Source organism: Haliotis rubra, unplaced genomic scaffold (genome assembly GCF_003918875.1).
Source record: "Haliotis rubra isolate DU_JTF1 unplaced genomic scaffold, ASM391887v1 Scf1245, whole genome shotgun sequence".
NCBI lineage: Eukaryota > Metazoa > Mollusca > Gastropoda > Lepetellida > Haliotidae > Haliotis > Haliotis rubra.
In genome coordinates, this window is record NW_025765165.1 from 193,543 (window position 1) to 209,277 (window position 15,735).

Consider the following 15,735-nt stretch of genomic DNA (forward strand, 5'->3'; position numbering starts at 1 on the left):
ATCACCAACTAGGCAGATCTTTCAGACAATCACCAACTAGGCAGATCTTTCAGACAACCACCAACTACACAGATCTTTCAGACTATCACCAACTAGGCAGATCTTTCAGACAATCACCAACTAGGCAGATCTTTCAGACAATCACCAACTAGGCAGATCTTTCAGACAATCACCAACTAGGCAGATCTTTCAGACAACCACCAACTACACAGATCTTTCAGACTATCACCAACTAGGCAGATCTTTCAGACAATCACCAACTAGGCAGATCTTTCAGACAATCACCAACTAGGCAGATCTTTCAGACAATCACCAACTAGGCAGATCTTTCAGACAATCACCAACTAGGCAGATCTTTCAGACAATCACCAACTAGGCAGATCTTTCAGACAATCACCAACTAGGCAGATCTTTCAGACAATCACCAACTAGGCAGATCTTTCAGACAATCACCAACTAGGCAGATCTTTCAGACAATCGAACCAACTAGGAAGATCTTTCAGACAATCACCAACTAGGCAGATCTTTCAGACAATCACCAACTAGGCAGATCTTTCAGACAATCATCACCAACTAGGCAGATCTTTCAGACAACCACCAACTAGGCAGATCTTTCAGACTATCACCAACTAGGCAGATCTTTCAGACAATCACCAACTAGGCAGATCTTTCAGACAATCACCAACTAGGCAGATCTTTCAGACAATCACCAACTAGGCAGATCTTTCAGACAACCACCAACTAGGCAGATCTTTCAGACTATCACCAACTAGGCAGATCTTTCAGACAATCACCAACTACACAGATCTTTCAGACAACCACCAACTAGGCAGACCGTTCAGACAATCACCAACTAGGCAGATCTTTCAGACAACCACCAACTAGGCAGACCGTTCAGACAATCACCAACTAGGAAGATCTTTCAGACAATCACCAACTAGGCAGATCTTTCAGACAATCACCAACTAGGCAGATCTTTTCAGACACAGATCTTTCAGACAATCACCAACTAGGCAGATCTTTCAGACAATCACAACTAGGCAGATCTTTCAGACAATCACCAACTAGGCAGATCTTTCAGACAATCACCAACTAGGAAGATCTTTCAGACAATCACCAACTAGGCAGATCTTTCAGACAATCACCAACTAGGCAGATCTTTCAGACAACCACCAACTACACAGATCTTTCAGACAATCACCAACTAGGCAGATCTTTCAGACAATCACCAACTAGGCAGATCTTTCAGACAATCACCAACTAGGCAGATCTTTCAGACAATCACCAACTAGGCAGATCTTTCAGACAATCACCAACTAGGCAGATCTTTCAGACAATCACCAACTAGGCAGATCTTTCAGACAATCACCAACTAGGCAGATCTTTCAGACAATCACCAACTAGGCAGATCTTTCAGACAATCACCAACTAGGCAGATCTTTCAGACAATCACCAACTAGGCAGATCTTTCAGACAATCACCAACTAGGCAGATCTTTCAGACAATCACCAACTACACAGATCTTTCAGACTATCACCAACTAGGCAGATCTTTCAGACAATCACCAACTAGGCAGATCTTTCAGACAATCACCAACTAGGCAGATCTTTCAGACAATCACCAACTAGGCAGATCTTTCAGACAACCACCAACTACACAGATCTTTCAGAAATCACCAACTAGGCAGATCTTTCAGACAATCACCAACTAGGCAGATCTTTCAGACAATCACCAACTAGGCAGATCTTTCAGACAACCACCAACTAGGCAGATCTTTCAGACAATCACCAACTAGGAAGATCTTTCAGACAATCACCAACTAGGCAGATCTTTCAGACAATCACCAACTAGGCAGATCTTTCAGACAACCACCAACTACACAGATCTTTCAGACTATCACCAACTAGGCAGATCTTTCAGACAATCACCAACTAGGCAGATCTTTTCAGACAACCACCAACTAGGCAGATCTTTCAGACAATCACCAACTAGGCAGATCTTTCAGACAATCACCAACTAGGCAGATCTTTCAGACAATCACCAACTAGGCAGATCTTTCAGACAATCACCAACTAGGCAGATCTTTCAGACAATCACCAACAATCACCAACTAGGCAGATCTTTCAGACAATCACCAACTAGGCAGATCTTTCAGACAATCACCAACTAGGCAGATCTTTCAGACAATCACCAACTAGGCAGATCTTTCAGACAACCACCAACTACACAGATCTTTCAGACAATCACCAACTAGGCAGATCTTTCAGACAATCACCAACTAGGCAGATCTTTCAGACAATCACCAACTAGGAAGATCTTTCAGACAATCACCAACTAGGCAGATCTTTCAGACAACCACCAACTACTCAGATCTTTCAGACTATCACCAACTAGGCAGATCTTTCAGACAACCACCAACTAGGAAGACCGTTCAGACAATCACCAACTAGGAAGATCTTTCAGACAATCACCAACTAGGCAGATCTTTCAGACAATCACCAACTAGGCAGATCTTTCAGACAACCACCAACTACACAGATCTTTCAGACTATCACCAACTAGGCAGATCTTTCAGACTATCACCAACTAGGCAGATCTTTCAGACAATCACCAACTAGGCAGATCTTTCAGACAACCACCAACTACACAGATCTTTCAGACTATCACCAACTAGGCAGATCTTTCAGACAACCACCAACTACACAGATCTTTCAGACTATCACCAACTAGGCAGATCTTTCAGACAATCACCAACTACACAGATCTTTCAGACAACCACCAACTAGGCAGACCGTTCAGACAATCACCAATAAGGCAGATCTTTCAGACAACCACCAACTAGGCAGACCGTTCAGACAGTCACCAACTAGGAAGATCTTTCAGACAATCACCAACTAGGCAGATCTTTCAGACAATCACCAACTAGGCAGATCTTTCAGACAGACAATCACCAACTACAGATCTTTCAGACAATCACCAACTAGGCAGATCTTTCAGACAATCACCAACTAGGCAGGCAGATCTTTCAGACAACCACCAACTAGGAAGATCTTTCAGACAATCACCAACTAGGCAGATCTTTCAGACAATCACCAACTAGGCAGATCTTTCAGACAACCACCAACTACACAGATCTTTCAGACAATCACCAACTAGGCAGATCTTTCAGACAATCACCAAGGCAGATCTTTCAGACAATCACCAACTACAGGCAGATCTTTCAGACAATCACCAACTAGGCAGATCTTTCAGACAATCACCAACTAGGCAGATCTTTCAGACAATCACCAACTAGGCAGATCTTTCAGACAATCACCAACTAGGCAGATCTTTCAGACAACCACCAACTACACAGATCTTTCAGACAATCACCAACTAGGCAGATCTTTCAGACAATCACCAACTAGGCAGATCTTTCAGACAATCATCACCAACTAGGCAGATCTTTCAGACAACCACCACACACACAGATCTTTCAGACATTCACCACTACACAGATGTTTCACATTAACTAGGCAGATCTTTCAGACAATCACCAACTACACAGATCTTTCAGACAATCACCAACTAGGCAGATCTTTCAGACAACCACCAACTACACAGATCTTTCAGACTATCACCAACTACACAGATCTTTCAGACAATCACCAACTAGGCATTCATCAGACATCTGCAACAGATGTTTCAGACATTCATCCACTGCACAGATGTTTCAGACATTCATCCACTGCACAGATCATTCGGATATTCATCCACTACACACATCTTTCAGACATTCGTCCACTCCACAGATCTTTCAGACATTCAGCCACTACACACACAGATGTATCAGACATTCACCTACTACACACACAGATGTATCAGACATTCACCCACTACACACACATTTGTTTCAGACATCCACCCACTACACACACAGATGTATCAGACATTCACCCACTACACACACAGATGTATCAGATATTCACACACTACACACACAGATGTATCAGACATTCACCCACTATACAGCCAAGACTTGTTGAATATTTTGGAATGTTAGATTAGTTCTGGAAGACATTAGACTTACTTGTAGATGTAGAGTAGCTGTAGTGGTTCCATAAGTTGATGGTGTACACATTCACCAGAGCAGTGATTCATCCATGAAATCTCCAGTCTCTAAATGCACGGAAGCTGTCATAGCCAACAGACTATGGACACTGAGTTATGCATCAAATTCACCTTAGATTTGTTACACTTGCAGCAATATAGTAGAAAATGGTTCGTAAAAAGTTCAATTTGAAACTCTGAAGCTGAATTTTGTGCTATTGAGGCCATCTGTGTTTACTGTAGGCAACACTTGTCAGTAGTAAATTGACATTATTGTGTTGGCAAATGTGTATCACCCCCCAAAAAATTGTTTGGGGTTTTTAGTGATTACTATTAACATTGACTATGATATCATGATGACTTTGGGCAGTCATGTCATTCCATGGACTGGTGTGTCTCAGGTAGGAGGGGGTCATCACATTCCATGGACTGGTGTGTCTCAGGTAGGAGGGGGTCATCACATTCCATGGACTGGTGTGTCTCAGGTAGGAGGGGTCATCACATTCCATGGACTGGTGTGTCTCAGGTAGGAGGGGGTCATCACATTCCATGGACTGGTGTGTCTCAGGTAGGAGGGGGTCATGTCATTCCATGGACTGGTGTGTCTCAGGTAGGAGGGGGTCATGTCATTCCATGGACTGGTGTGTCTCAGGTGGGAGGGAGTCATCACATTCCATGGACTGGTGTGTCTCAGGTAGGACATCACATTCTATGGACTGGTGTGTCTCAGGAAGGAGGGGGTCATCACATTCCATGGACTGGTGTGTCTCAGGTAGGAGGGGGTCATCACATTCCATGGACTGGTGTGTCTCAGGTAGGAGGGGGTCATCACATTCCATGGACTGGTGTGTCTCAGGTAGGAGGGGGTCATCACATTCCATGGACTGGTGTGTCTCAGGTAGGAGGGGGTCATGTCATTCCATGGACTGGTGTGTCTCAGGTAGGAGGGGGTCATGTCATTCGATGGACTGGTGTGTCTCAGGTGGGAGGGAGTCATGTCATTCCATGGACTGGTGTGTCTCAGGTAGGAGGGGGTCATCACATTCCATGGACTGGTGTGTCTCAGGTAGGACATCACATTCTATGGACTGGTGTGTCTCAGGAAGGAGGGGGTCATCACATTCCATGGACTGGTGTGTCTCAGGTGGGAGGGGGTCATCACATTCCATGGACTGGTGTGTCTCAGGTAGGAGGGGGTCATCACATTCCATGGGCTGGTGTGTCTCAGGTAGGAGGGGGTCATGTCATTCCATGGACTGGTGTGTCTCAGGTAGGAGGGAGTCATCACATTCCATGGACTGGTGTGTCTCAGGTATGAGGGGGTCATCACATTCCATGGACTGGTGTGTCTCAGGTAGGAGGGGGTCATGTCATTCCATGGACTGGTGTGTCTCAGGTAGGAGTGGGTCACGTCATTCCATGGACTGGTGTGTCTCACGTAGGAGGGGGTCATGTCATTCCATGGACTGGTGTGTCTCAGGTAGGAGGGGGGTTATGTCATTCCATGGACTGGTGTGTCTCAGGTAGGAGGGGGTCATCACATTCTATGGACTGGTTTGTCTTTGGTAGGAGGGGGTCATATTTGTCTGCTCACTTTCACATTTTCTCACTGACATTGACTTTAGATGTTATTCAGTTATTCACTAATGTCAGATCGGTCTAAATAATTTTTAACACAGCCTTCTTCTCTGTGCCAAAACTAACCAAATATACGTCTTATGAATCCTGTCCTCATGATATTTATTGTTGTGTCGTGCACAAAGTTCATCATTACATCAATCAAGTAAGTATATTTAAATAACCTATTTTTGTTTATCTTAAATTGACTTACTATTGTTTAGTTTTACTAGCAGCAAGCTGTTACTCAGCTACCACATAGAACATTTACCAGATGAGTGAAGTGTGGGTCATTTATGCTGAAGGGGTCATTGTTGGCACAGATACTACAGAAATGTACCCATGTACCCTAGGTACATTTCTGTATACAGACATGTACCCTTAACAAAGTCAAACTACGGAAACGGACCCAGTACCCTAAACGACGAACGAGTCCATAATTCCATTACCAAATACCGAAACTGTATGTAGTTATTCCCGTTAAGCTGACTGCGAGTGGTGTAGGTTGTGCACCATGAATTATATTCGTTACTGTGTATGCTCATATATAACACAATCAAATGCATCTAAAACAACAGAATGACAGTTTCGATCAAGAAAACGGCGCAATGCAGAATGGAATCGTCCTTCGGTACATTTCTGTATTCTGATTTTGTTTAGGGTACATGTCTGTATACAGAAACCCTTATCTCCAGTCTCTTGTCTCCAACAACATAGTAAAGTGTGAGTTACAACCCTTATCTCCAGTCTCTTGTCCCCAACAACATAGTAAAGTGTGAGTTACAACCCTTATCTCCAGTCTCTTGTCCCCAACAACATAGTAAAGTGTGAGTAACAACCCTTATCTCCAGTCTCTTGTCCCCAACAACATGGTAAAGTGTGAGTTACAACCCTTATCTCCAGTCTCTTGTCCCCAACAACATGGTAAAGTGTGAGTTACAACCCTTAGTCTCTTGTCTCCAGTCTCTCTTGTCCCCAACAACATAGTAAAGTGTGAGTTACAACCCTTATCTCCAGTCTCTTGTCCCCAACAACATAGTAAAGTGTGAGTTACAACCCTTATCTCCAGTCTCTTGTCCCCAACAACATGGTAAAGTGTGAGTTACAACCCTTATCTCCAGTCTCTTGTCCCCAACAACATAGTAAAGTGTGAGTTACAACCCTTATCTCCAGTCTCTTGTCCCCAACAACATGGTAAAGTGTGAGTTACAACCCTTATCTCCAGTCTCTTGTCCCCAACAACATAGTAAAGTGTGAGTTACAACCCTTATCTCCAGTCTCCAGTCTCTCTTGTCCCCAACAACATAGTAAAGTGTGAGTTACAACCCTTATCTCCAGTCTCTTGTCCCCAACAACATAGTCTCTTGTAAAGTGTGAGTTACAACCCTTATCTCCAGTCTCTTGTCCCCAACAACATGGTAAAGTGTGAGTTACAACCCTTATCTCCAGTCTCTTGTCCCCAACAACATAGTAAAGTGTGAGTTACAACCCTTATCTCCAGTCTCTTGTCCCCAACAACATAGTAAAGTGTGAGTTACAACCCTTATCTCCAGTCTCTTGTCCCCAACAACATAGTAAAGTGTGAGTTACAACCCTTATCTCCAGTCTCTTGTCCTACAACAACATAGTAAAGTGTGAGTTACAACCCTTATCTCCAGTCTCTTGTCCCCAACAACATAGTAAAGTGTGAGTTACAACCCTTATCTCCAGTCTCTTGTCCCCAACAACATAGTAAAGTGTGAGTTACAACCCTTATCTCCAGTCTCTTGTCCCCAACAACATAGTAAAGTGTGAGTTACAACCCTTATCTCCAGTCTCTTGTCCCCAACAACATAGTAAAGTGTGAGTTACAACCCTTATCTCCAGTCTCTTGTCCCCAACAACATGGTAAAGTGTGAGTTACAACCCTTATCTCCAGTCTCTTGTCCCCAACAACATAGTAAAGTGTGAGTTACAACCCTTATCTCCAGTCTCTTGTCCCAACAACATGGTAAAGTGTGAGTTACAACCCTTATCTCCAGTCTCTTGTCCTGAACAACATAGTAAAGTGTGAGTTACAACCCTTATCTCCAGTCTCTTGTCCCCAACAACATAGTAAAGTGTGAGTTACAACCCTTATCTCCAGTCTCTTGTCCCCAACAACATAGTAAAGTGTGAGTTACAACCCTTTTCTCTAGTCTCTTGTCCCCAACAACATGGTAAAGTGTGAGTTACAACCCTTATCTCCAGTCTCTTGTCCCCAACAACATGGTAAAGTGTGAGTTACAACCCTTATCTCCAGTCTTTTGTCCCCAACAACATGGTAAAGTGTGAGTTACAACCCTTATCTCCAGTCTCTTGTCCCCAACAACATAGTAAAGTGTGAGTTACAACCCCGTATCTCCAGTCTCTTGTCCCCAACAACATGGTAAAGTGTGAGTTACAACCCTTATCTCCAGTCTCTTGTCCCCAACAACATGGTAAAGTGTGAGTTACAACCCTTATCTCCAGTCTCTTGTCCCCAACAACATGGTAAAGTGTGAGTTACAACCCTTATCTCCAGTCTCTTGTCCCCAACAACATGGTAAAGTGTGAGTTACAACCCTTATCTCCAGTCTCTTGTCCCCAACAACATGGTAAAGTGTGAGTTACAACCCTTATCTCCAGTCTCTTGTCCCCAACAACATGGTAAAGTGTGAGTTACAACCCGTATCTCCAGTCTCTTGTCCCCAACAACATAGTAAAGTGTGAGTTACAACCCTTATCTCTAGTCTCTTGTCCCCAACAACATGGTAAAGTGTGAGTTACAACCCTTATCTCCAGTCTCTTGTCCCCAACAACATGGTAAAGTGTGAGTTACAACCCTTATCTCCAGTCTCTTGTCCCCAACAACATGGTAAAGTGTGAGTTACAACCCTTATCTCAAGTTTCTTGTCCCCAACAACATGGTAAAGTGTGAGTTACAACCCTTATCTCCAGTCTTTGTCCCCAACAACATAGTAAAGTGTTCCCTTGTACCAGGTAGATTCACATGTTAGCCCTTACCTTTTCCTTTGTACCAGGTAGATTCACATGTTAGCTATCTCCTGTTCCTTTGTGCCAGGTGGATTCACATGTTAGCTCTCACCTATTCCTTTGTACCAGGTAGATTCACATGTTAGCTATCACTTGTTCCTTTGTACCAGGTAGATTCACATGTTAGCTCTCACCTGTTCCTTTGTACCAGGTAGATTCACATGTTATCTATCACCTGTTCCTTTGTACCAGGTAGATTCACATGTTAGCTATCACCTGTTCCTTTGTACCAGGTAGATTCACATATTAGCTATCTCCTGTTCCTTTGTACCAGGTAGATTCACATGTTAGCTATCACCTGTTCCCTTGTACCAGGTGGATTCACATATTAGCTATCACCTGTTCAATAATTCCCTAATGATTTGAAATGTTTTCCTTCTCTGTTCACCTAGCTTGGGGAAGAAGTCAATCAAGATATCTCAGTTATCCTGAAGAAGATGGACTGTGACCGAGAACTAGACAGCTCTGGCCCCCCACCACCAACCATGGGCACAACCTTGTTTGAGCTCTACCTTGCCTTGCAGGAGTTTGCCAGATACTCGAACAACTTGCAACATGGGTAATATGTCATGTAGAATACAGTGGTAGTCCTGTACTGTCAGACAACTTCTCACATGGGTAATATGTCATGTGGAATACAGTGGTAGTCCTGTACTGTCAGACAACTTCTCACATGGGTAATATGTCATGTGGAATACAGTGGTAGTCCTGTTCTGTGAGACAACTTTTCACATTGGTAATATGTCATGTGGAATACAGTGGTAGTCCTGTACTGTCAGATACTCTGACAGCTTTTCACATGGGTAATATGTCATATGGAATACAGTGGTAGTCCTGTACTGTCAGATACTCTGACAGCTTCTCACATGGGTAATATGTCATGTGGAATACAGTGGTAGTCCTGTACTGTCAGATACTCTGACAACTTTTCACATGGGTAATATGTCATGTGGAATACAGTGGTAGTCCTGTACTGTCAGATACTCTGACAGCTTTTCACATGGGTAATATGTCATGTGGAATACAGTGGTAGTCCTGTACTGTCAGATACTCTGACAACTTCTCACATGGGTAATATGTCATGTGGAATACAGTGGTAGTCCTGTGTCTGTACAGATACTCTGACAGCTTTTCACATGGGTAATATGTCATGTGGAATACAGTGGTAGTCCTGTACTGTCAGACACCGACAGCTTTTTACATGGGTAATATGTCATGTGGAATACAGTGGTAGTCCTGTACTGTCAGATACTCTGACAGCTTTGACAGCTTTTTACATGGGTAATATGTCATGTGGAATACAGTGGTAGTCCTGTACTGTCAGATACTATGACAGCTTTTCACATGGGTAATATGTCATGTGGAATACAGTGGTAGTCCTGTACTGTCAGATACTCTGACAGCTTTTCACATGGGTAATATGTCATGTGGAATACAGTGGTAGTCCTGTTCTGTCAGACAACTTCTCACATGGGTAATATGTCATGTGGAATACAGTGGTAGTCCTGTACTGTCAGATACTATGGCAGCTTTTCACATGGGTAATATGTCATGTGGAATACAGTGGTAGTCCTGTACTGTCAGATGCTCTGACAGCTTTTCACATGGGTAATATGTCATGTGGAATACAGTGGTAGTCCTGTACTGTCAGACAACTTATCACATTGGGTAATATGTCATGTGGAATACAGTGGTAGTCCTGTACTGTCAGACACCGACAGCTTCTCACATGAATAATATGTCCAATTGTATGAGTGGTTGGTTAATCTCTTGTCCTTCCTCTGACAGAGAGCTGAGGAGAGGAGTCTGGCTGGTTCTCCCAGTACTATGAGTGGTTGGTTAATCTCGTGTCCTTCCTCTAACAGAGAGCTGAGGAGTCTGGCTATCTCCCAGTACTATGAGTGGTTGGTTAATCTCGTGTCCTTCCTCTAACAGAGAGCTGAGGAGTCTGGCTATCTCCCAGTACTATGAGTGGTTGGTTAATCTCGTGTCCTTCCTCTAACAGAGAGCTGAGGAGTCTGGCTATCTCCCAGTACTATGAGTGGTTGGTTAATCTCGTGTCCTTCCTCTAACAGAGAGCTGAGGAGTCTGGCTATCTCCCAGTACTATGAGTGGTTTGGCTTCGCTGTCAGCAAGTGGCTGTGCATTGCAAGACACAAGGCACTCAAGAGGATCCGTAAAGCTGTGGAACTTGATAAGGTGAGATCACCTACAATTAGAATCCAATATGATCCATCCTGATCCTTGTCTGTTATAGAACATCCTACTCTCTGGCTCTTGACAAAACATTGAGATACCAGAAAGTAGCAGCCTGGTGAATAAGCCTTTCAACACCTGTTAGTTGGATACACAACATCATACAGAAAGTGGTCACATGCAACCAAAACATCAAACATAATTAAAACACAATTATCACTTATTCATGACATATAATATACATTGCTGGTTATGAAAAAAACATATAAACAAAATTATAAGCGTACAATCGCAAATCAAAAGTGCAATATTTTGTACTTGGGTTTACTTCCCAAGAAACGAAAGCAGCCGGGATACCGAACCCAGTCAGAGCGGGTGGGTGTGCACTCAAGTGTAATGGCTGGCTCATTTGCAGATGCCCCCACGGCTCATTGTGTGTGTATATATAGAGATGTTGGGTTTTGTAAATACATGTTCATTTTTTGTGAATAACATGTTGCAATCAACAGACATCATAACATGTCATGTGTTCAAGTATCACACCTGCCTGTCTGTGTAATTACATAATGTGACAGAGACCGAACTCGGGCCAAAAAATCAATGCGTTTTGTTTATGGTGTATAGCCTGATAGGTGTTAAGTTCAAATTGGTCAGTGATCGAAGTTGTGTATTGAATATTGTCATTAGCAGACAGGCAGGCAGACACATAGGTGTCAATAAAACAGACATTGAGTTTTGTCTGTGACAACGACATATCTATATCACAGTTAGAAATTGTGTCAACGCTAAATAATGACATTGCTTTAAAGTATCGAACTGAGAAAGTGACTCGGTAAGAAGACCGTGTGGTGAAATAGACAAATGAAATTATATAAACAGTTAAATCGGTAATCTACTGTCATAACATATAAAAAGCTCGCGCCTCAACAAAACATTAGAAAAAATAGCTCACACCAAAGCCTTCACCGAGTATTCACCGGACAACCCGCTTCTAAGCAGCGTGAACCTATTTCACTGCGCATGTGCTATGAGCAGCAGTACTCTGGTGCGATGTATCTTGTTGTGACAAGATCAAATGTGTTTTGTTGCAGTGCAATAGATATTGTGTTTTACTGTGGTGCGATGTATCTTGTTGTGACAAGATCGAATGTGTTTTGTTGTGGTACAATAGATATTGTGTTTTACTGTGGTGCGATGTATCTTGTTGTGACAAGATCGAATGTGTTTTGTTGTGGTGCAATATATATTGTTGTGTTTTACTCTGGTGCAATGTATCTTGTTGTGACAAGATCAAATGTGTTTTGTTGTGGTACAATAGATATTGTGTGTTTTACTCTGGTGCAATGTAGCTTGTTGTGACAAGATCAAATGTGTTTTGTTGTGGTACAATTGTTTTATATTGTATCTTACTGTGACAAGATCGATGTATCTTGTTTGTGACAAGATCCGAATGTGTTTTGTTGTGGTGCAATGTATATTGTGACAAGATCAAATGTGTTTTGTTGTGGTGCAATAGATATTGTTGTGTTTTACTGTGGTGCGATGTATCTTCTTGTGACAAGATCGAATGTGTTTTGTTGTGGTGCAATAGATATTGTTGTGTTTTACTGTGGTGCAATGTATCTTGTTGTGACAAAATAAAATGAGTTTTGTTGTGGTACAATAGATATTGTTGTGTTTTACTGTGGTGCGATGTAGCTTCTTGTGACAAGATCAAATGTGTTTTGTTGTGGTACAATAGATATTGTTTTACTGTGGTGCGATGTATCTTCTTGTGACAAGATCAAATGTGTTTTGTTGTGGTACAATAGATATTGTTGTGTTTTACTGTGGTGCGATGTATCTTCTTGTGACAAGATCAAATGTGTTTTGTTGTGGTGCAATATATATTGTTGTGTTTTACTGTGGTGCAATGTATCTTGTTGTAATTCCATGCTCTTGATGTATTGTGAGATAGTGGTATGTGTTTGCTGAGTTATATAGTCTTTAAAAGCATCTAGAAATATCCAGCTTATGCTGGATAAGTTAATGCAGTGTGCGAGATGATTGTAGATTACTCTTGATTCCAAAGCATCTGAATCACTAGCACACTGCTGCCCACTCTGTAGAATCTTAACTTACACTGCCTTTTAACAATGGAGTGTTCTGCCCGCAGGTAGCCCAGGTGGATGCCGTTGTCAAGTACAGCACGTCAGCAGTGGATGTATGCTGCTGCTTTGCCCAGGTGAGCTACCGGGGGCAACATGGGAGAACTACTAGGCGTCCAGTTGTTATATGTTCAGACCACTACATCTCCAGTTGTCATATGTTCAGACCACTAGACCTCCAGTTGTCATATGTTCTGACCAGAACATCTCCAGTTGTCATGTGTTCAGACCACTACATCTCCAGTTGTCATATGTTCAGACCACTAGACCTCCAGTTGTCATATGTTCTGACCAGAACATCTCCAGTTGTCATATGTTCAGATAACAACATATCCAGTTGTCATATGTTCAGACCACAACACCTCCAGTTGTCATATGTTCAGATCACAACATCTCCAGTTGTCATATGTTCAGACCACTAGACCTCCAGTTGTCATATGTTCTGACCAGAACATCTCCAGTTGTCATATGTTCAGACCACTTCATTTCCATTTCCCATGTGTTCAGACCACTAGACCTCCAGTTGTTATATGTTCAGACCACTACATCTCCAGTTGACATATGTTCAGACCACTTCATTTCCAGTTGCCATGTGTTCAGACGACTAGACCTCCAGTTGCCATATGTTCTGACCAGAACATCTTCAGTTGTCATATGTTCAGATCACTTCATTTCCATTTGCCATGTGTTCAGACCACTAAACCTCCAGTTGTCATATGTTCTGACCAGAACATCTCCAGTTGTCGTGTTTTCAGAACACTTCATTTCCATTTGTCATATGTTCAGATCACAACATCTCCAGTTGCTATATGTTATGATCACAACACCTCCAGTTGTCATCTGTTCAGACTACCAGACCTCCAGTTGTCATATGTTCACACCACAACATAAGCACATGCAGTCTGACACATAAGTGTTGATGTTTCCATATTTTCAGATCACCGAGTTCTGGAAGCAGTTGTCCTGGCCAGATCTGGTGGGAGCCTACCAGTTTGTACACCGACTAGTCGAGGTAGCAGACTCTCACCCTCCTCGTCTACCTCTTTCTACTCCCATAGAGGATGTTATATGAGTGCTATGTCATACTATGTCTACCTCTCTCTACTCCCATAGAGGATATTATATGAGTGCCCATGTCATACTATGTCTACCTCTCTCTACTCCCATAGAGGATATTATATGAGTGCCCATGTCATACTATGTCTTCCTCTCTGTACTCCCATACAGGATATTATATGAGTGCCCATGTCATACTATGTCTGCCTCTCTCTACTCCCATAGAGGATATTATATGAGTGCCCATGTCATACTATGTCTGCCTCTCTCTACTCCCATAGAGGATGTTATATGAGTGCCCATGTCATACTATGTCTACCTCTCTCTACTCCCATAGAGGATATTAGGATGCCCATGTCATACTATGTCCTACCCTCTCTCTACTCCCATAGAGGATGTTATATGAGTGCTCCCATGTCATACTATGTCTACCTCTCTCTACTCCCATAGAGGATATTATATGAGTGCCCATGTCATACTATGTCTACCTCTCTCTACTCCCATAGAGGATGTTATATGAGTGCTATGTCATACTATGTCTACCTCTCTCTACTCCCATAGAGGATGTTATATGAGTGCCTATGTCATACTATGTCTACCTCTCTCTACTCCCATAGAGGAAATTATATGAGTGCCCATGTCATACTATGTCTGCCTCTCTCTACTCCCATAGAGGATATTATATGAGTGCCCATGTCATACTATGTCTACCTCTCTCTACTCCCATAGAGGATGTTATATGAGTGCTATGTCATACTATGTCTACCTCTCTCTACTCCCATAGAGGATATTATATGAGTGCCCATGTCATACTATGTCTACCTCTCTCTACTCCCATAGAGGATATTATATGAGTGCCCATGTCATACTATGTCTACCTCTCTCTACTCCCATAGAGGATGTTATATGAGTGCTATGTCATACTATGTCTACCTCTCTCTACTCCCATAGAGGATATTATATGAGTGCCCATGTCATACTATGTCTACTCTCTCTACTCCCATAGAGGATATTATATGAGTGCCCATGTCATACTATGTCTACCTCTCTCTACTCCCATAGAGGATATTATATGAGTGCCCATGTCATACTATGTCTACTTCTCTCTACTCCCATAGAGGATATTATATGAGTGCTATGTCATACTATGTCTACCTCTCTCTACTCCCATAGAGGATATTATATGAGTGCCCATGTCATACTATGTCTACCTCTCTCTACTCCCATAGAGGATATTATATGAGTGCCCATGTCATACTATGTCTACTCTCTCTCCTCCCATAGAGGATATTATATGAGTGCCCATGTCATACTATGTCTACCTCTCTCTACTCCCATAGAGGATATTATATGAGTGCCCATGTCATACTATGTCTACCTCTCTCTACTCCCATAGAGGATATTATATGAGTGACCATGTCATACTATGTCTACCTCTCTCTGCTCCCATAGAGAATATTATATGAGTGCCCATTTCATACTATGTCTGCCTCTCTGTACTCCCATAGAGGATATTATATGAGTGACCATGTCATACTATGTCTACCTCTCTCTACTCCCATAGAGGATGTTATAT

The 15,735-nt window shown here is 42.5% G+C and overlaps 1 protein-coding gene across 1 annotated transcript in view; it reads left to right on the forward strand.

Annotated features, from left to right (window-relative positions):
• LOC124266296 (BAI1-associated protein 3-like) overlaps positions 1 to 15,735 on the forward strand; it is a gene marked incomplete at its 3' end in the record, with an annotated part of 222,224 nt that overhangs the window by 175,625 nt on the left and 30,864 nt on the right. The window contains 4 exon segments of the mRNA XM_046701113.1: positions 9,153 to 9,319; positions 10,836 to 10,959; positions 13,112 to 13,180; positions 14,041 to 14,115. Of these exon segments, the coding sequence (XP_046557069.1) occupies positions 9,153 to 9,319; positions 10,836 to 10,959; positions 13,112 to 13,180; positions 14,041 to 14,115 (435 nt within the window).